This window comes from Tupaia chinensis, unplaced genomic scaffold (assembly GCF_000334495.1).
Source record: "Tupaia chinensis unplaced genomic scaffold, TupChi_1.0 Scaffold147003_1, whole genome shotgun sequence".
Lineage (NCBI taxonomy): Eukaryota > Metazoa > Chordata > Mammalia > Scandentia > Tupaiidae > Tupaia > Tupaia belangeri.
The window spans coordinates 2,626,962-2,647,705 of NW_006206856.1; the positions used below are offsets into that span (position 1 = coordinate 2,626,962).

Sequence of the window (20,744 nt, forward strand, 5' to 3'; positions counted from 1 at the left end):
GAAAGAGTGAGCCTCGCCCAGACTCTTCGAGGGCACCCCAATCTTGACGGCCCTGAGACGGGCTGGGCTGCGGGCCTGGGACAGGCTTGAATGTGGGGCGAACCTCCTGAGAGCGCGGATGCGGGCAGGGGGCGGTGGTCTCGCGGTCGGGCAACAGCCAGGCCCGCCCGAGCACGTGTCAAGGGGGAAGGGGCCGAGAGCCAGGTGGCCGCGAGGTCCCAGGAGCCGGCCGCAGAGGGAGCCCGGGGGACGCGGCGTACCTGGCGCGGGAGCGCTTGGCGGCAAAGCACCTGTGGCGCCGACGAGGGGCAGGGACGGCGGTCGCGGGAGCGGGTGACCGCGGAGCGCCCAGGGCCGAGAGTTGCGCGGCCGGCGACCCACGTGACGCCCCTCCCGAGCGTCAGCCAGGCTTGGGGCCCCGCTAGGTCAGCCTTAAAGGGCCAGGCGGGCCCGGGCTGAGCCCCTGGCGAGCCCCGCCCCGGAACAGGGAGAAGGGGGCGTGGCTTTCCGAGGGGGCGGGAACCTCCCCGGCTTCCCGGGAGACTCCTGCACTAGCTGTCCCGGGCAGAGCCAGCAGCAGATTGTACCTGCAACCTCGAAAGTGACAGCGCGGGACGTCTTGTTTTTCTTAAAGTATCCGCTTGAGTCGGTGTTTTCTTTGCACGCTGCCAGGATGCCCTCCAGGATGGCTTGCTAGACTTCCGACTTCCCTAGCGGTGGCCAACCGCCAGCAAACCCAACTTCTTTCTTATTGCTAAATGCGGACGGAAGTGGCATCTCACTGCTATTAATAGACTCGCGACTGTCTAGTCCCTGGTGGCTCTGGGAGTCTCTCTCGGTCTAGGGACTTTCCTGTGTCTCTCCTGCTCATTTCTTTGGCTCATTTAACCCCCTTGTCGTGCAGACGAGGGGACTTCAAAAGTTCACCCCTCTCCCCCCAAAAAATGGAATTCAAATACAAGTCTATTTTGGTACAAAGAGAGAGAGACAGAGAGAGAGAAGTCTATGTATACATTTTTATAATACTGATTTTCCACGAAGTTTTTAAAGACCCCTGGTAGAGAGTCCTTGGACTAAAAATCCTGAGTTCCCATTTGGTCATACCCATCAACTTTTCACTTTATGGTTTGGACTTTTAGGGTCGTGTTTAAAAAGTCTCCGCTTCTCTCCCCAGTGACAATTTTCAGCGTTGGAGTCCTCTCTTCCAAATTTGGATCTTTACCTCATTCTCAGCACTTCCTACCGCACACGTTTGGAGAGTTTTTCCAACACAGGCTGTTAACCCTCATTTTACAGATGAGGAAATTGAGACACACTCCCCACCACCACCAGAAAGGAAACAACTTGTCTAGAGCCACAGGCGGCTGCCTCCCGGGACAAATCTGCACTAGTCCCTAACGTCCCCCACCCTCCCGCCCCGGAAGCTCAGGGACCAGAGCAAGGTGGCAGGCTGGCACCGGGAAGGTGTGGCACAGGGCAAGATCTCAGCGCGGGCCTCTGCTGTCATCTAGAGTCCATCAGCAGTACTGCAGGTACTGCGACCTTGGTCCCACCCAGAGCATCCTGGAATTGTCCTACTCCTGGCTTCGAAATTGGGGCCCCAAGAACACCTTCTTCCCAACCCGCCGCACACATGTACACACAGACAGACACACAGACACACTTAGACTGAACTTCCGGGTTCATCAGAGCTCCTGTACATCAGGAACTTATGCCTCTTCTTCTCCTGCCTCCTGGGTGCTGATGCCAGTTCCCTGAGGAGTGAGTGGAGAATGAGTGAAGACGTGCTACAACCACTGGCAGGCACACTCTGTGCAGGCGTTAAGCGAGCCCTGCTGTTTGGGGGCTGTGCCTTTGTCTCCTCCATACGACCTTAGGGCTGGCAGCTTGGAGAAGCAGGACCCTCAGACAGCCTCCACTGACCACTGAGCCGTCTTTGCAGATCAGTGGCTGGGTAGGTGCTCCGCCAGGGGCCCCATGCCCTCACCGAGAACGAGGGAGAGAATGTGTACTGATCCTTTCTGGTCCACACTATAGACACACAGGACAAACAAGCCCAGGGAGGTCAAACATCCTGCCCCAGGTCCACAAGCATCCTGGTCCCATGACAGAGCCCCCATTCCAAACCCAAGGCACAACCTCGGGTCCTCCCTGCCTCCCTACACATATGCAGACATGCACATGCACACACACATTTATACATTGCACACAGACCTGATTACATGTGGGCATGCATGTCCACATGCATGCATGCACACCCCCACTCATGCCTAGCTGCACCCGGGATCAATGTGCCTGAGCCCCGCTTGGGAATTCGATCCAGGTCTCAGAGCCTTGGAAGAAGCCCTGTATTAAAGTTTGCCCCCCAAAGGTTCGTGTTTTTGATTTTGCATGTTCCCTAAAAATTCATGGCTTGAGATTTGATTGTATTGTGAGGGTGTTAAATGAAAACTTCATTTCTTCATGAGACTTTTTGGCATTCGGATGGGTCCCCCGTGGTTGAGTTTAGGGGCGTATCTGAGAAGAAATGAGGCAGAGAGAAACACATGGGTACAGGCCGTGCTCTGCTCTGCTTTGAGTTCTACCTTCTGCTGTTTTGTGGTGACTTTCAACTTTCCAGCCACCAGAATTGTGAGTTTTATGAATAAGCCTCTGTTTTCTTTATAACTCATCAGTCTCGGTCATTACTCTTAGCAACGCAATAACTGACTAAGACACTCTGTGTGATCCAGAAGCTTCTACTGCTGGGAGGCTGCCCCCTCTGGAGGCAAGCAGTGAACCTGATGGTGATAAAGTCTCATTTTGGATGACCAGTGTTCCATGCGTGAGCAGGGGGCCAGTGGGGGAGGAAGGAGCTGGGTCCTTATCCCAGCCAAGGGAGAAGCCCATACTCCATGAGAAAATGTATGAGAGAAGAATTTTTAAAGTCACAATCAGGGCTAAATTCCCCATTATATACAAGGTTCCAAGTAGCTACACCGTTTGTCTATACCTTGAACAACTTTTCCTCCCAATCAGTCCCTACACCAAGTCCATTATAACATTTATTACATATTTTAATCACTAGTTTGTCAGTCTCCCACTAGCCTACGGGCTCCTTGAGAGCAAGGGTTGTCTTCACTCTGCCTTTAAAAAGTATACACAGGTACCAAGTTATTTACTTAATGAGCAATGCATCTATTCAAACGATAAGCATTTGTCCATAGTTACTGAGAATTGCTAAATATCCTAGTCTGTAGTTGGTTTAAAATCATCAAACTTAATCAAACTTATACTAAGACTGACTTAGCATGTGTTAAGTCATTTTTTAAAAATTGCAGCTCTGGAGCCGTCAGGTGGCATGGTGATGGAAGGCACTGGATTCCCGTATGGCTGGCCACTGTTCTAGCCCCGGACCTGGCAGCTTGCTTTCTCGCTTTCCTTTCCTCTCTGTCTGGTCAAACTAAAAAATAATAATAGCAAATGGAATTAAATAAATAAACATTTTTTAAATGTTTAAATTACAGCTCTGAGGCATTTCATTGTAAAAAGTTGATACTCACATACATAAACTAATATGAACTTAAAATCATACATTTACTTCATTTTTTAGCTTGACCTTCTAGTAAACCTTTAGCTTCATTGATTCTGGCTGCTATAGAAGGAGATCCTCCTTCATCTGGATGATTTAAAAGCCTAATTCTCCAATAAGCATCTCTTATTTTTCCTTTATTAGCAGTAGGGCTTACCCCTAATATTAATGTTGCTTCCCATTTTGTCATTCTGAGTTCAAATCCACCTCCGTAATAGCCACCACTGAAAGCAGATTTCAGTACACTTGGAAAAACTTGTTTTATTTTATTTATTTATTTATTTTTTTGAGAGGTTTTCGCTATAGGGCGCATGCGCTCGCCAGACAGACAGAGAGAGCCATAGAGACAGAAAGCGAGAAATCACCCCCCAGGGGGGATGGTCACACCGCAATCCTTTCTCTTCCATTCTCCTCTTGGGATCTTGGGCACGCACGCACACGCGCCCGGCGTGAGTTCTAAGCCACCGGGTCCAGGACGCGAACCGCGGTCAACTACGTGGGAATCCAGCGACATAGCCATTACGCTAACTGCTGGTTCCCAAAACTTGTTTTACTTGAGACTCCATGGCTTGCAAAACATAACGACCTGCAAATCCAGCTGCAGCAATGGTCAGTCCAGCTGCTACCACTGTACTGGCGCCTGGAGCCTGTACCCACCCACCCAGATCCCCAGAGGAGAGTGTAGGAGAAGGGGCCACAAGGCCATCTCCCCAGGCAGGTGATTTCTCACTTTCTGTCTGTCTCTCTGCCTCTCTGGTGAGCCCACACGCCCATGGCTCCAGCTCTGGCTCAGCTTCCCTGCATGCACTGTGAGCACGGTTCATCCCAGCTCCGATTTTTTTTTTCCTTAAAAATGGAGTTAGGAGGGGCTGGCAGGTGGCATGGTGGTTAAGGGCACTGGATTCTGGATTCCCACATGGCTGACCGTGGTTCAAGTCCCAGACCTGGTGGCTTGCTTTCTCACTCCCCCCCTCCCATTCTGTCCTTCTCTGTTCAGGTTAAAATAAGTTAATTAATTAATTAAATTTAATTTAATAATTCTTTTTAAAAAATAGAGTTGGGGGGACCAGCAGGTGGCATGGTAGTTGGGGTGCTGGACACTCCTACATGGCTGACCATGGTTCGATTCCCGGACCTGGTGGCTTGCTTTCTCACTTCCTCTCTCTCTCTCTCTCTCTCTGTCTCTCTGTCAAATTAAAAATAAATGGATGAATAAATAAACTTTTTTTAAAAAATGGAGTTAGGAGCCTAGACATCGTGGTACAACCATAATACCAGTACCCTGCAACCCTGGATGCCATATGGCTGGCTGTGGGTTTGGATCCCTGGGTCAGCTTGAAAACGTGCCAGCTGTGTGTATGCACCCAGGATCCTGAGGAGCTGGATGGCTGGGGAGAGGGGAGCACGTATGACAAGACCCTGTCAAGAGTTCTTCTTTGGCTCTTTCTCTTGCACTATCACTGAAAAAAATGTTGCTTCTTGTAATGAATTGAACCACAGGAGTGTGGGAAGTGAGCAGTGGTGATGCCCATCCACTCCTGTCCCACAACCAGCGCGCACGTTCACACAGCACACACGTTCCCCCAGGAGTCCACCACAGATGGGGGTTTTGCAACTGCCTGCTTAGCCCACGACAGCCAGCACATGTGGTCCCGTTGGTGCTCATGTTCCAGACACCACCTGCCACATCCACCTTCACATTGCTGGGGCCGTGAGCGAGTGGCTGAGCCGCGCAGGGTGGGCAGGGAGCAGAGTCTGTCACATAGCCCTCCACACAGCGGGGTGAACCAGGGACTGAGACCAGGGCCTTTGAAATGGTGAGAGTGACATGGGGGCCCAGGGAGCGCCTGAGTGAGAGGGGCTGAATACCCCCCACACGCTCACAATACATGTGGACTGTCCTTCAGGGAAAGTGGAGGCTGCACATGGTGAGAGGATCGAGACCAGAGCCAGGCTTTGAGGATGGTGCTGCGTGTACTCTTGTGTCTCAATTATGATTGCTCTGGGGAGGGGCAAGGGCAACCCCTGAGATGAATGGGGGCTTTGCCATGGTAGCTGCTGGCCTCAGGCCTGACCCGTCTGGGCTCACCCGTCCTGTGTTGTCTGTAGTGTGGCCTTGAAAGGAAAGGATGGGTATTCTGAAGACTGGAGATTCGGCTAGTGAGGCGATGAGAGGGAGCACCTCTGGGTGGCAGTGTAGGCCCAGCAGTCACAGCGGAGCTCGCTGAGAGCAACCCAGCAGGAGAGACAAGAAGATGGCCCTAGTACCCACAATGCCAGAGGCGGCAGGAACCTGGGCAGAGCAGGGTGTACCGCTGTCACCCACATGCAGGTGAGGTGCACAGTGCTTTCAAGGCTGCAAAAGGTGATTGGAGGGCGTAAACTCTTGGAACTCTTTGGTTTGGGCACAGAACTGTCTAATCACTGAGCTCCCTAAGGGATGTGACCAGGGGACACCCATGGCATTCTGACATTGGCCTGGGAGCAGGGAGGTGTCACTGAGGACCTTAATGCTGGATCCTGAAGGAGGCCTAGGAGTTGGCAGGTAACCAACACCTGGAAAATGGGGGGAGGGGTGTAGGGCCCTCGCTTTCTGTCTGTCTCTCTCTGTCTTTCTGGCGAGCGCACGCGCCCTATAGCAAAAACTCTTCCAAAAACAACAAAAAAGGATACTTCATTGTCTCTCCATTGGAAATAACTGGTAGTAGAGAAAAGTTCCTGTTAGTTGTATAGTGTTAAAGAACAGTACTATTTTAGTTTTGCAATATATTGCATTTGCTGGTGCTATTTTACACAGTTGAGGCAACAGCTTTGCAAAAAAAATATGAAATAATAAAATATTCAGTTTCTTCATTAAAAAGAAAAAAAGAAGTCACCCCGCAGAGGGGATGGCCATGCCACAACCCCTTCTCCATTCTCCTCCCAGCATCTTGGGCATGCATGCACACAAGCCCAGCGTGATTTTCAAGCAACTGGGTCTGGGTCTCAAACCATGGTTGGCCATGTTGGAGTCCAGCAATGTAACCACTATGCCATTTGCTGGATCCATGACTTCTCATCTTAACAAATGATTTTTTTCCCTATTTCAGAGGGTTTTGCTTTCAGGTCCCCTTTGTCTTCTGCCCCATACTGGACCCTTCCTTACTGTGGAATGTGAGGACCCCACTGGGCCACCTCTCCAAATGCCCTCTCTCTCCCAGCCTTCTGGCCCAAGGGTTTGGAGGAGGTTCACACTCACTATCCATTCCTAGGTGCTCTTGGTGAGTCAGCGAAATGAAAGGTGTGAAGAGAGTCGTGGTAGTAGGAATGTGGGCTTCTGACTCAGAGTGGGGCTCAACTCTGGTCCTTGCATTTCATCACCTGGAGCTCTGGCTTCTCATCTGCATAATGGGGACAATGCCCATTGCTGAGGATCACAAGTAGCAAGTACTTTGTGAAGATGGGAGCGGATTGGAGGGCGTAAACTCTTGGAACTCTTTGGTTTGGGCACAGAACTGTCTAATCACTGAGCTCCCTAAGGGATGTGACCAGGGGACACCCATGGCATTCTGACATTGGCCTGGGAGCAGGGAGGTGTCACTGAGGACCTTAATGCTGGATCCTGAAGGAGGCCTAGGAGTTGGCAGGTAACCAACACCTGGAAAATGGGGGGAGGGGTGTAGGGCCCTCGCTTTCTGTCTGTCTCTCTCTGTCTTTCTGGCGAGCGCACGCGCCCTATAGCAAAAACTCTTCCAAAAACAACAAAAAAGGATACTTCATTGTCTCTCCATTGGAAATAACTGGTAGTAGAGAAAAGTTCCTGTTAGTTGTATAGTGTTAAAGAACAGTACTATTTTAGTTTTGCAATATATTGCATTTGCTGGTGCTATTTTACACAGTTGAGGCAACAGCTTTGCAAAAAAAATATGAAATAATAAAATATTCAGTTTCTTCATTAAAAAGAAAAAAAGAAGTCACCCCGCAGAGGGGATGGCCATGCCACAACCCCTTCTCCATTCTCCTCCCAGCCTCTTGGGCATGCATGCACACAAGCCCAGCGTGATTTTCAAGCAACTGGGTCTGGGTCTCAAACCATGGTTGGCCATGTTGGAGTCCAGCAATGTAACCACTATGCCATTTGCTGGATCCATGACTTCTCATCTTAACAAATGATTTTTTTCCCTATTTCAGAGGGTTTTGCTTTCAGGTCCCCTTTGTCTTCTGCCCCATACTGGACCCTTCCTTACTGTGGAATGTGAGGACCCCACTGGGCCACCTCTCCAAATGCCCTCTCTCTCCCAGCCTTCTGGCCCAAGGGTTTGGAGGAGGTTCACACTCACTATCCATTCCTAGGTGCTCTTGGTGAGTCAGCGAAATGAAAGGTGTGAAGAGAGTCGTGGTAGTAGGAATGTGGGCTTCTGACTCAGAGTGGGGCTCAACTCTGGTCCTTGCATTTCATCACCTGGAGCTCTGGCTTCTCATCTGCATAATGGGGACAATGCCCATTGCTGAGGATCACAAGTAGCAAGTACTTTGTGAAGATGGGAGCGAGTATCACTGCTCAGCCCCAGCTACCTGGTACTCTACCTTCAGATTAACTCCAGGTGTTCAGAGTTCCAAGTCTCTCCTAGTATTATTTGAGGGCCCGCCAACTCAGGGACAGTATTCTCTGGGATCTGACTGTCCCCGACTGCCTCTTCAGGTTGGTATTCACTTTTTCCTGAGAGGCGAGGCTGCCAGAGGCCAGCGCTGGCGAGACTGCATGGTTCCGCCTGACGCAAATTAGATGTGCCTTCTCTCCTGACTCTAAGTAAACAATCTTGCCTGGATCCTTTTGGTTGTTATGATGGCAGACTCAACCCCAGGGACTTGCTTATTTTCTGGGTCCACCCTCTGCACTCCACCCCTCACCTGTGTCCTTTTCCAGACCCCACCCCATGCCACCTACCTCCCCCGCACCTCACAGGGTACTGGGGGCCAGGCGCGGCACCACGAAGGCGCTTGCACACTCCGAGTCTGTCTTCGGGGAGCGCCAGCAGGGAGGACAGACCCAGGACCTCGCCCCCGCGCTGCCACTGGCTCGAGGGTGAGATAAGGGGGCCGGTCCCAAGAGACGCGGAATGCCGGAAGGCAATCTGGCCTTGGGTTGCCAGAGCGCAGGCCCCTCCTTAACCTCCCCTAACCTGGTTTTTCCCTACTGGTCTCTCGGACCGCCCCTCTTGTGACGTAATCCTGGGTCCACGCTCTGCGATTGGTCCTCCCCGGCCACTCGGCTCCACCTCCTGCTCTACTATTGGTCTGCTAGCGGGGCCCCGCCTAGTTTTCCTGGAAAGTTCTTGGAAATCTGTCAAAGGTGTTTCCTTTCACTGCCGGAGGCCCCAGACGCTGGTGCCGGTGCCCGAAACCTGCGCCCCCACACCCCTCCGGGCCTCACTGCGCAGGCTGTGGTTCTAGGAAGTCGCCGCTTCCGGGAAGGGCTGGAACGCGGCGGACAAAAGACAGCCAGTGCGACCCAGGAGCCTGCCCTGCTCGCACTCTCCCTCCGCTGTCACCACTCCGGAGCCGCCTCTGCCACTGCCGCCACTGCCACTGCCGCCGCCGGGACATGGTCCTCTGCGTTCAGGGGTAAGCGCTTCTCTCCGTCCGCTGCCAGCTTCCGCGCTGGCGCATCAGAGAGCTCGGGCCTCGTGCTAGCTGCGGGTCATTGGGAGGGCTTGGCGGGCCCGAGGTGACCGAGTGCTGAAGGACCTTGGGAGTGCGGCACTGTATAGGACTGTGACACCCGTCACCGCGCGCGCGCACACACACACACACACACACACACTCACACTCACCTCTACTCGCACCTGAGTTGGGGAACGGCGCTGGCCAGCGAAGGACTCAGACGGGATTCTCGCTGGAGCAGGTGGACTCCCGGGGAAGGGAGGGAAGGTTGGCCTCCTAGACGTGACTCACCAGCCCAGACCCCAGCGCTCTCCCCTAACTTACTGTCTGGCCTACTGGTGACCTTGGGCAGCCCCTACCTTTCTGCCCCAGTGTCTCCTCTCCTGCCCCGGGCTAGCAGTTAGGCTTTTCTTGGGCCGCCAGCTGGGAGCTCTCTCCCCAGGCTTGCACCAGAAAGCAGCCACTCTGGGAGAGCCTGGGTTGACCTGATCCTGTCTGGGGCACCCCATAGTCCCCTCAACCCTCTGCTCAGCTCAGTCTGGGATCCCAGTATGCGAAGGGCCTTGGTGCCTGTCTCCCTTTTTCAGAGACTTGTGTGGGGGTCGGGGAAGGAGGGGTGCTGGTAAGACCGCCTTGGCCTCGGCTGAACATCCTTGGCACGTCCACGCCACCCTGAGCCTCAGCACCCTCCTGAACCCGTTGCTCTCACGCTGATCTGACAGGAGTGCAGGAAGCTCCAAGGATGGAGGAAGGAGGAATAAGTGCGTGTTCCACGCCCAGGGAGGGCTGAGTGGCCCAGTGGCTGCTGTTATCAAAACTGGCGTGATGCCAAGGGAGGGAGGGTGCAAGGTGGGGCCAGGCCCAAGTGCCCCTTGCTCGGGCAGGGCTCGGTCCAGAGACAAGGACTTGGAGGTTCCGGGAAGACTGCTCCCTCACTCATTCCTTCCTCCTCTCTGAATATGGGGTTCCTGAAACCTGCCCTGACCACTGCCTTCCTTCTCAGGAACACCCCATCCCCCTTTCTGGGCTGTCATAGCCACTTTCACTTTTTCCTAGCCCCCTCGGAAACTCAGGGTCAGTCTTAGGTGTTGGTTTTTAATAGACCCATCCCCCCACTGCACACACACAGCCACAGAACAGCTGGTGCCCTCCTGGGTTGGAGGGCACGTCTGGGCTGTCAGCTCTGCTCAGGGGGTTCCCCTTAGGAACTCCCCCAGGGCTGAGCTCACCCCACTGGCATGTGTCCACAGACAGGACTGTCAGGCTTCACAGCAGACACACACAGGTACCTGGAACACCGCCCTCACCATGACGATGACACAACTATGGACAAACCCCTGCCCAGAAACACAGTCACTCATCAGGAGCCTGTGGGGATCAACACAGCCACGACCCATGACATACCCAGACACCCCGTGAGCTCCTTAGGGGTCCACCCCGCAGCCGGCCGTCCTAGAGGCTGTCTGGACGTGGATACCCCCAGAGGCATGGGGGCCTGGCCAGCTAGCTACCTACTATGCTCCTGGACAGTACTGGGCCTCAGTGGGCAAGTCACCTCAAAATTTGGCCTCTGGGGAACCAGCAGTTAGCATAATGGCTATGTCATTGGACTCCCACGTGGTCCACCACGGTTCGCATCCCGGACCCGGTGGCTTAAATCTCACGCCGGGTGCCTGTGCATGTGTGCCCAAGATCCCGAGAGGAGAATGGAGGAGAAGGGATCGCAGCGTGACCATCCCCCCTGGGGGGGTGATGTCTTGCTTTCTGTCTCTATGTCTCTCTCTGTCTGGCGAGCGCACGCACCCTATAGCGAAAACCTCTCCAAAAAAAAAAAAAATTTGGCCTCTGGACTGAGCCGTGGTGGCACGAGTGGGAGGGCACCTTTGTGTGATGGCTAGGGCCACAGGGGAGGCCTGGGTTCAGTTCCTAAACCAGCCTAAATAGCCAGGTACGTTGGTACATGCCTGTAGTATTAGCTGACCAGGGCTGAGGCAGGAAGGAGACCCTGCCCCAAACTACCTATCTCTCTAGGTCATTAAAAAAAAAAAAAAACTGGCCTCGGGGCCGGCAAGGGGCACAGTGGTTATGTTGCTGAACTCCCACATGGCCAACCACGGTTCAAGTCCTAGACCCAGTGGCTTGAAACTCATGCTCATGCGTACATGCGTGCCCAAAATCCTGCGAGGAGAATGGAGAAGGGATTGTGGCGTAGCCAAGACCCTGGGAGGGGATTCTCGCTTGCTGTCTCTGTCTGGTGAGTGCACACATCCTATAGCAAAAATCTCTCCCACCCCCGCTCCCAAAAAAAAAAAAAAAAACTGTCCTCTGGCTCCCCCGTGAGCCAGGGCGCCCGTGGTGCCAGCAGGGTAGGTGTGGAAGAGCACTTGGCAACTGTATAGCGTGCCAGGGTCATGTGGTCCCTTCTCCCCATGAGTAGCCACTGGGCCCCTAGAACCTTTGAAGGGCCACTGCACACTGTCGGCTCTGGCTCCTTGTCCTGGTAAGACATGCCTGGCACCCCTCACCCCGGCAGCTCAGCTCGGAGCAGCAGACGCCAACTCCCCCAAGCCCTGCGCTTCCATGACTTCGGGTTAGAATCCTCTGAGGGCCACCTTCCCCAGCCAGTCTGGTTCGCCAGGGCAGTGCCCGTGGGTAGTTTCATTATCTTGGTGTCCTGAGGCTCCACAGGGACTAGACTCAGCACTGAGGCCTGGGCATGCGTTTTGTAGGGAGGGAGAGCAGACCCATGGTCTCTTCCTTGGGGACAGAGCCAGTCCTGCCCCACTCCCAGGGAGGAAGCCCAGGTCATTATGCCAGGTGGGCTTCTCCTAGGAGGAAGCTACTGCTCAGGTTTTGACCAGTTTGGTTCCCCCAACCCCAGCCATTCATTCGAGAATATGGTTTTGCCGAGCCCTCGGTGTCTGGGCTGGTGGAGCCCTCACTGGGGTAGCAGACACCGAGGCCAGACACAAGCTTTGCACGCGGTTGGGAAACCTGGTAGGCGGCTGGCCAGGGTGGGCTCTGGAATTTATGGGAAGTCAGGCTTTCCAGGGTTTAGAGACCACTGTCCCCGGCCCTCAGCTGGGAGAAGCAGAGGCCAGGATGGCAGTTGCCCTGTATGATAGAGGATCGTTTTAGCTTCCAAGTCCTCAGGGTGGACCGAGGTCCCTCCGACAGACACTCTGCTCCATGGGGAGGCAGCATGTGACCCCAGACCTCTGCTGTAATCTTGGGGCCTCACTGGAGGACCCCCCCCACTGAAGGACACCTACAACTAACCCAGACCAGTGCCACTGAATCGCCCATCTCAGCCAGGACGGGCAGACGTCAGTCCACTTTGTGCTGGACCCCATCCAGGTGGGGAGGACTCTAGGAATGCCTGTAGGGAGCCACCTGGTTTTCAGCCGAAGCAAAATATTAATAGATTAATTACTGTTTAATGAAGGCGGGGTCTGCACACGGGGAAGGCAATAAAGGGGGCTTTGGGGATGACAGGTGGATTCATTGAGCCTCCAGGTAGGTAGAAGGGAAACGGGCTTGGAGCTCTGGGCCAGCCAGAAGTTGTGAAGCTCGTCTGGGGAGTTGGAGGGTCTCTGGAAAGGGGGAGGCACGGGGGATCTACTCACAGCCCATCCTTCCTTCTAGACCTTGTCCTCTGCTGGCTGTGGAGCGGACTGGGCAGCGGCCACTGTGGACCCAGTCCGTGGAGCTGCCTGAGCCAGCCATGCAGCCCTTGCCTGCCGGGGCCTTCCTGGAAGAGGTGACAGAGGAGACCCCAGCCCAGCCAGTGAGTGAGCCAAAGGTGCTGGACCCCGAGGAGGATCTGCTGTGCATAGCCAAGACCTTCTCCTACCTTCGGGAATCTGGTGAGTCTGAGGGGGAAGGCAGACCTTGTCCTCTGCCTGGAAGGCCTGATAGAAGAGGTGCAGTTCCCCCCCAGGGAAGTGGAAATGGGGAGGCATGGCCCAGAGCTGCCCTGGGTTGGTGCCCCCAGCCAATTCTCACTCGCCCCCTCTCTACTTGCCTAGGCTGGTATTGGGGTTCCATTACCGCCAGTGAGGCCCGGCAACACCTGCAGAAGATGCCAGAGGGCACATTCCTCGTCCGGGACAGCACCCACCCCAGCTACCTGTTCACACTGTCAGTCAAAACCACCCGCGGCCCCACCAACGTGCGCATCGAGTACGCCGACTCCAGCTTCCGCCTGGACTCCAACTGCCTGTCCAGGCCACGCATCCTGGCCTTCCCAGACGTGGTCAGCCTCGTGCAGCACTACGTGGCCTCCTGTGCTGGTGACACCCGAAGTGACAGCCCCGATCCCGCTCCCAGTCCGGCCCTGCCTGTCCCTAAGGAAGATGTGCCTGGTGACCCTGCACTACCTGCCCCTGCGGCCACCGCCGTGCATCTCAAACTGGTGCAGCCCTTTGTGCGCAGGAGCAGCGCCCGCAGCCTGCAGCACCTGTGCCGCCTCGTCATCAACCGGCTGGTGGCTGATGTGGACTGCCTACCCCTGCCCCGGCGCATGGCCGACTACCTCCGACAGTACCCCTTCCAGCTCTGACTGGGCCAAGCACCCTGCTTTGCCTCACCCGGCCACACCCTGGAGGGGACACCAGCCCCAGCTGGACTTGGGCTCCCACCGTCCCTCTTCCAGGCTACCCAGTGCCCTCGTGCATCTGGAAGCTGGACCAGGAAGGACCAGCAAAGCAGGGGGGTGCGGGAAAGGGGTCACCCAACTTGGCGGTCAGTGCCCCCAGCCCCAGGTGGCTCCATTGTTGTGAGCCACATGCCAGAGGAGGGGACAGGCAGGACCTCGTTTTGCCCCCTGAGCTGCTGACCCCAGCCCTGGCCACCAAACTGTGTTGACTTTCCTGCCCTGATTCTTGATCCTAGGGTGGGGCAGGCCCCTACCTCCAACTGGCCTCTGTCTCTGGGAGGGTGGCGGCCAGAGGGACCATGGCTGTCCCCTTGTAAGGCAGCGATCCAGGCTGGGGACTGCACAGGTAGTACAGTATTTATTTATTTATTCTCCTTGAGGTTGGCCTCAGGAGAACCACCCACCTCTCCACGTAGAGCCCTAGGTGGTCCAGAGACCCTAACTCTGCCCCAGCTTCTCTGGTTCTTCCCTACAAAGAGCCCACCCTGAGATGTGTTGCTGGACTGGGCAGGTCCTGATGTCCTGGTGCCCAGCCACCCACCCACCCGTGGATCACTGTATACCTTTATAATGTACACATAGTTTTTATCCCAGTATGAATATAGTGCATATCAGTCAAATCAAAGACATTACTATACACATTATCATCAGCAGATAACTTTCATTTTTGCATCTATTAAATGTGTTGTTTTTTTCCTTGATCTCCTCCCTTCCATCCCCTATTGCCCACCCCTTATTAATCACCCCCTCCTATACTGTCTCTAGTATCTACAATTGCCCTCCCTGCTATTATACGTCTCAATCTTTCATTTTCTGCTAGGTGGATGTCTGTCCACTCCCTCCACTGCCAGCCCCATTTTCAGAGGGTGGGCGAATGGACAAGAAGATGGACCAGAGCCTCAGTCCCCAGTCCCCGGCAGAGCCTATGGCCCACCCCCGTAGCGGGGAGCCTGGCCTCACTTTGGGGGGGGTCCCCTTGTGAATGCGTGTTCCCAACCTGGCGGCAGGAACGGGGCACTGGTCCACGGGTCGGTGGGGTCTACCTCCTGCCCAGGAGGGTGCCTGTGTGAGCGAGGGAGAGCATCTGTATCTGATAAGACTTTATAAAATAATGACTATAACCAAGAACACCGGTCTGGTAGTCTTTTTTCATCCACTGCTTTTTCTGTGATTATAATAAAGTCATTCCTCGCATTTATGGAGCCCTCAGTGGGGCCTCCTGTGAGTTCTGTACACATTGTGTCCCCCTCAATCTTATTATCCTCTTGCCCATTTGGCGCCAAGACTAACCAAGGCCTGGACACCATGTTTGGCTGAGTGGTCGCTGCTGGGGACCTAGTGGATGAGTGGGATGGGGAGCTGCCATCCTCCTGTGCCCCTGGAGAAGTGGGAGATGGCATGTAGGCCAGTGGGCTGCCTGCAGGGGGGAGGTGGGCAGAGGAGCAGCAGACTCAAGGGATGAGTCAACAGGAAATGTCAGTTCCAAACTGAGGGCTGGGGACCCGGTAGATACCATAGTGGTCCTTCTGGACTCCCACATGGTTGACCACAGTTCGAGTCCCAGACCCGGCAGCTCGAAACTCACACCAGGTGTGTATGTGTGCACACCCCAAATCCCTGGAGGAGAACAAAGGAGAAGGAATTGCAGTGTGGCCATCCCCCAGGGTGATTTCTTGCTTGCTGTCTCTCTCTGGCGAACTCACATGCCCTATAGCAAAAAATCTCTCAAAAAAAAAAAAAAAAAAAGGGACTAGGGGCGATCTGACATGGCTTGAATGTGTGGTTTGAATCTCTGACTGACAGCTTGAAAGAAGTGCTAGCACTTGTGTGTAGTGCCCAAAATCCCAAAGGAAGGAGAGATGGAGGAGAAGGGATTGCGGCATGACCAGGGCTCGTGAGGAGTGCTCTCTGGCTTCCTTCTCTGTCTTTCCGGTGAGTGTGCATGCCCTCTGGCAAATAGAAAAAAAAAAAAAAAAAAACTGGAAAGACCGCATCCTGCTGGCACTAGCCAGGAAGAATGGGGTAGAGGTGCTGCAGACCGTTCCGGCCGTCTTTCGAGATGAGCAAGCCAACAATCAGAGCAGTCAGGCCAGCACTTCCGGGGAGAAGGAACAGGGTGTGCAAGGGCACTGAGGCATGACTGGGGAGCTCATATTCCCAGCACACAGAGGCCCAGGGAGGGCGCGTTCTATGCAGCGGGATGGGACAGTTGAGTTGAGGACAGTGGCTGGCCTGGGGTGAGGGTGTTAAGAGTTCCAGCCCAGGTTGTGTTGGGAACCTCTTCCCTCACTCAGGGTCTTACACACAGAAGGGGGTGGGAGTGCAATTAAGGGAGAAGCGCCCTTCATCCTCGGGAGGTCTGACTTTGGAACTTCAGCTGCTGGGATGCTGATGGCCCTGGAATTCACCTTTGCTGGACGTGCTCGCTCCGAACCTTGCTCACAGCCTCTAACCCTTATCTTGGAAACAGCTCTCGCCTTGCAGCTGAGTGGGTCGAGAAAGTCTGGAGCCGGGCAGTGCCGAGCCTGCATTTCAGCCCTCACGCATGCAAAGCTGCAGGCTGAGGCTGGCAGATGGAGGGCAGGAAGCAGGGGAGTGACATGCTGACGATGAGGAGGAGGCAGGAAGAGGATAAACAAGAACCACGGAGGCCCAGCCCCCAGGGACATGGAACGCGTGTGGCAAGCAATGGGAATGACGTGGTGAGCGTGAGCGTGGGGGTGAAAGGAGAAGGGCCGTCTTTACCAGGAGTGCTGCCCAGGCCTGGGTATCCAGCCTGGCACCTGCCCTGTTGTTGGCGGGGTTTGGGCCCTTGGCTGCCTACATGCCCGCCGGCGCGCCTCCTCCAGGTCACCGTGGCCTTGCCAGCGGCGTCTGCGGTTCCTCATTCCTTCATCTTGGATCTCAGCCCCTTTGTGGCTCTCAGAATGCCTGAGGTGACCCTTCTGCTTGCTCCACCCCTAGGTCTGAGTCACCTAGTGGCGGGAAGTGGACACGGAGGGGACAGAGGCAGGCTGTTCCCAACCTGGCACTGCAGCCTGGACAGATGGCCGCTGGGGCGAGAGGAGCACGGGAAACTCTTCCATGTCTGCGGGTGGGTGGGTTTCCAGGAGCCTGGTCCTGGGGGAGGCTCTGCACGGCCACAACACTCTACAGATGACGAAGCTGAGGCTCAGAGGGGGCAAGGGGCTGGCCGGGGTCACTCGGCAAGCAGGGCATAGACAGAGCTAGTCCCGAGGGGTCCCAGCTGCCTGGACTGCTCCACAAGAGCACCTTCTGAGCAAGTGGCTCTGGGACGCTGGTTTCTATCCCTGTTCCCTGCTGGCGGGGAACTCCATGACCATGGGATCCTGTCCCCTTCCCCTTTGCCATCGCTCGAGCCAAAGTCCTGCTCCTGCCTGGGAAGGGGCTGCCAGCTCCCTCCTACTAAAAAAATGGTTCAATCTCCTTTCCCTGATTCCCTGCGAGGGGACTAAGTGCCACCTGCCTAGAACAGGGACAGTGGAGGGAGACCCAGCCTAATGGGTGCATAAGATCTTTGACTGACATAGTCACCCCAAGGTGGTCCCAGGCTGGTAAAAGAGTCACATCCTGTTGGCACTAGCCAGGCAGGACAGGTGAGCCACCCAGCGGGTGCATAGGAGCCACACACAGGAACAGTGACTGATGGAAACCCTTGACCAACAAAGCCCTTCACCAGCACACGGTCCTCGGGTGCCAGCTGGGCCGGGCTAGTTCCAGGTCCTGGGACCAGCAGGGAACAAGACAATGAGGTCCCCACCCCAAAGGGGCCCATGAGCCTCATGGGAGAAAAGTAGAGAACAGTGAACGAGCAGGCACACAGGACATGTTTAACAGTGCAGGGGAACAAAGCATGGACCAGCCAGCCCTATAGCCTAGTGGTTAAGGGACCCAGATCCCACATGGACAACCACGGTTCAAATCCCAGTCCTGGTGGTTTGAAAAATACCGTGTGTGTGTGTGTGTGTGTGTGTGTGTGTGTGTATGGAGAAATGGAGGAGAAGGGATTGCAATGTTACCATGGCCCATGGAGAGGTGCGTCCTCCCTCTCCTCTGACAATTCCAAAGACAGAAGAGAGAAAAGCAGGGAGGTGTGCAGAGAGCAGCTGTGTACGTGGGGACAGCCCTGCAGCTGAGGGGCCTGGGGAGAGCCCTTGAGCTCTGGAGACCTGAGCAGAGAGCAGGAGCTCCCCGTGCAGGCGGCTCGGGGAGGGGACGTCCCAGGCAGAAGGAGCCACTGGAACAGTGGCCCTGGGGCAGGGACAGACATGGAGTCTAGAATGAGTGGCCGGAAGGGGTGGGAAGGGCAGACGGGCAGTGGGTTTCATTCGAACATGGTGGAGGCCCTCTTCAGAGTTTGTCGGGGAGCGCCGTGAGGGTCCTCATTCCTGCCATACCTGCCAGCTGGGGGTGGGGGGGAGGGAGGAGGCTCCATGAGGGCCTGGAGTCAAGACAGAGAGCTGTGGGGCTTGGAGGGAACAAGAGGAGGTGGCGGTAGCGACTTCGTGACCCCGGCTGGGGCCATGCCCGCATGAGTTCTCATGCAGCCTTGCACACAGTAGAGGCTGTTCCTGTTTACGGCTGAAGAGGTAAGGCTGGGGGGTGATGGCCCACTCAGGGGCTCGGGCAGGCAGGGCCATGGTTCGCTCCCCGACTCCAGACAGTCATTACAGTGTTCGTGTAACCACTCCTTTGCTCTGCCTGCCAGGGGCTGGCTGCTACAGCTTCAGCACCTGCAGGCTCAGCGGGACATGGAGAAGGGTGGGGAGATTCAGGAGGGCTTCCTGGAGTAGGAGTGCTAGGGGCCGGGCATTGGAAGAGTCTACCTGGCCAGGAGGAGGGGGACTAGAAACTGATCCTTTGTGGTGTGCCCCCAGACTCACACGCCTTCCTCTGTAATGACTTCAGGACAGAGCTGCCACTACTCCAGGAATTTCTCCTCAGTGGGTTTTAAATGGCTTGCACCTTGCTAGGATTCTTTAGTCACGGTCACCAGGCGACCCCCGGCACCTAGGCTGCACTTTTATTTATTTGGTTTTTAAAGAGGGATTTTTACTATAGGGTGCATACACTTGCCAGAAACACAGAAAGAAAGAAAGAAAGAGAGAGAGAAATCACCCCCACCCCCACCCCAGGGGAGATGACCATGCCGCAATCCCTTCTTCTCCATTCTCCTCTAGAGATTTTTTTAAAAAGTTTTTTTTTTGGTTTTTGTTTTGTTTTGTTTTGTTTTGCCATAGGGTGTGTGCACTCACTAGAGAGACAGAGACAGTGAGAGGGAAAGTGAGAAATCACCCTCCAAGGAGGATGGCCACACCACAGTTTCTCCTCCATTCTTCTCCTGGGATCTTAGGCACACACACATGACCTGCACGATTTTCAAGCCACTAGGTCTAGGACTCGAACCACAGTCCGTCATGTGGAAGTTCAGTGACATAACCACTAGGCCATCTGCTGGCCCCTCCTCTAGGGATTTGGGGCATGCATATGCATATGTCTGGCATGAGTTTCAAGCTGCTGGGTCCAGGACTCGAACTACAATTGACCATGTGAGAGTCCGGTGCCTTAACCACCACACCATCTGCTGGCCTCTAGGCCGGGTTTTTAATCTGCCAGCTAAGCAGGTCTTACTGGGCCAGGTCTGGACACACATCTGGGCAGAGCGGGGGCCATGGCTGGGCCAGCTCCATCTCAGACAGGAATGCTCCCCCCCGGCACAGCCGCCTACACTGAAGTGGATGCTGAGTGACGGCCTGGGGCCTGAAATACGGCCTGATCAAGAAGTCAGGAGCCTTCACAAAGGCCCTCCTTCTCCAGAAGAGAAGCCTGTGCAGGCCTCGGCAGCCCTTTGCCACCAACCTGTCAGACCAGTTTGAATATAAAGCCGCTTGCCCTTTGCCAGAAATTTAGCAGTCGCTCTGCTCAGTGCATTCTTCCCACCCTCCCTCAGTCGAGTGGCCACACAGCCAGCCATGGACGGTCACTGCCGTGGTGACTCTGAGTAGCAGGCGGAGGCTCCTATGTCTGAGACTCGAGACAGAGGAGGTCCCCCCGGAGGTTTCACTCTGGCCACAGTGCAGACCACAGGGTTGCTGGGGAGTGCCCCAGCCTGGCTTCTAGGAATGTGGAGTGAGTGAAAGCTGATTTTCATCCACGAGTCCAGGGTAGGGGAGAGCCTTTCTGGCCAAAGCTAACCCAGTGGAGACGGTTATTTCCAGGACTCAGGGCTGGTGGAAGCCAGCAGAGCCTAGACTGCAGGAGGCAGCCTCAGAGGGCTGAGGGGACCTGGGACTGCCACAACTCCTCCAGGCAGTCCTCCAGGACTGTCCCACCTACACAGATGCACACACTGGCACCTATGATGCCCCCATGGTGTGGCCTCCAGCAAATGCTGCACAGTGGCAAAGTCCTGTTCCAGGGACTCACACCCAGCCCAGGTCCTTCCTGTCACGAGAACTGGGCTGCTTCTTCACCGGCGTGGGGATCGCCCCCAGGCTGCAGTGCACTAGCACTCTGTTGGTGAAGGCGTCCCTGAGGCCCAGGGAGGGTCTGTGGGCAGAGACCACATGGGAGGCCCGGGTTCGATCTCCGGCCCACTCGAAAAGCTGGGTGTGGTGGCATGCGACTGTAATCCCAGCTGCTTGGGAGGCTGAGGCAGGAGGGCGGCGGCAGCGAGACTAAAACACCACACGTGCGCACACGCCCCCACACACGCCCACACACACGCACACACTGCCTCTCAGCCCCCTCCCAGCATGCACCTCACTGCTCCCTTCCCCCACCTCTAGCGACATCACTGTGTCCGCGCGTGTGTGTGCGCACGCGTGTGTGTGTGTGCTGACCTTTCCACTT

General features: G+C 55.3%; 3 protein-coding genes across 3 annotated transcripts in view; 1 reads left to right on the top strand and 2 right to left on the bottom strand.

Annotated features, from left to right (window-relative positions):
* The window catches only part of MAPKAPK3 (MAPK activated protein kinase 3), a 43,505-nt gene extending 43,078 nt beyond the window's left edge, over positions 1-427 (bottom strand). Inside the window, 1 exon segment of the mRNA XM_014584514.2 lies at positions 261-427. The gene's annotated coding sequence lies outside the window, so the exon portion shown is untranslated.
* A 3,154-nt stretch (positions 428-3,581) lies between these two features.
* Positions 3,582-9,157, bottom strand: LOC102493975 (mitochondrial import inner membrane translocase subunit TIM14-like). The gene is made up of 5 exons (XM_006169400.1): positions 8,985-9,157; positions 8,499-8,629; positions 8,013-8,032; positions 4,116-4,218; positions 3,582-3,835 (listed from the first exon to the last, which is right to left on the bottom strand). The coding sequence occupies exons 1-5, from the start codon at positions 9,155-9,157 to the stop codon at positions 3,582-3,584; spliced, it is 681 nt and encodes a 226-aa protein (XP_006169462.1).
* Positions 9,056-14,999, top strand: CISH (cytokine inducible SH2 containing protein). The gene is made up of 4 exons (XM_006169365.2): positions 9,056-9,175; positions 12,860-13,080; positions 13,243-14,418; positions 14,692-14,999. The coding sequence occupies exons 1-3, from the start codon at positions 9,156-9,158 to the stop codon at positions 13,773-13,775; spliced, it is 774 nt and encodes a 257-aa protein (XP_006169427.1). The 5' UTR covers positions 9,056-9,155; the 3' UTR covers positions 13,776-14,418; positions 14,692-14,999.
* The last annotated feature ends 5,745 nt before the right edge of the window (positions 15,000-20,744 follow it).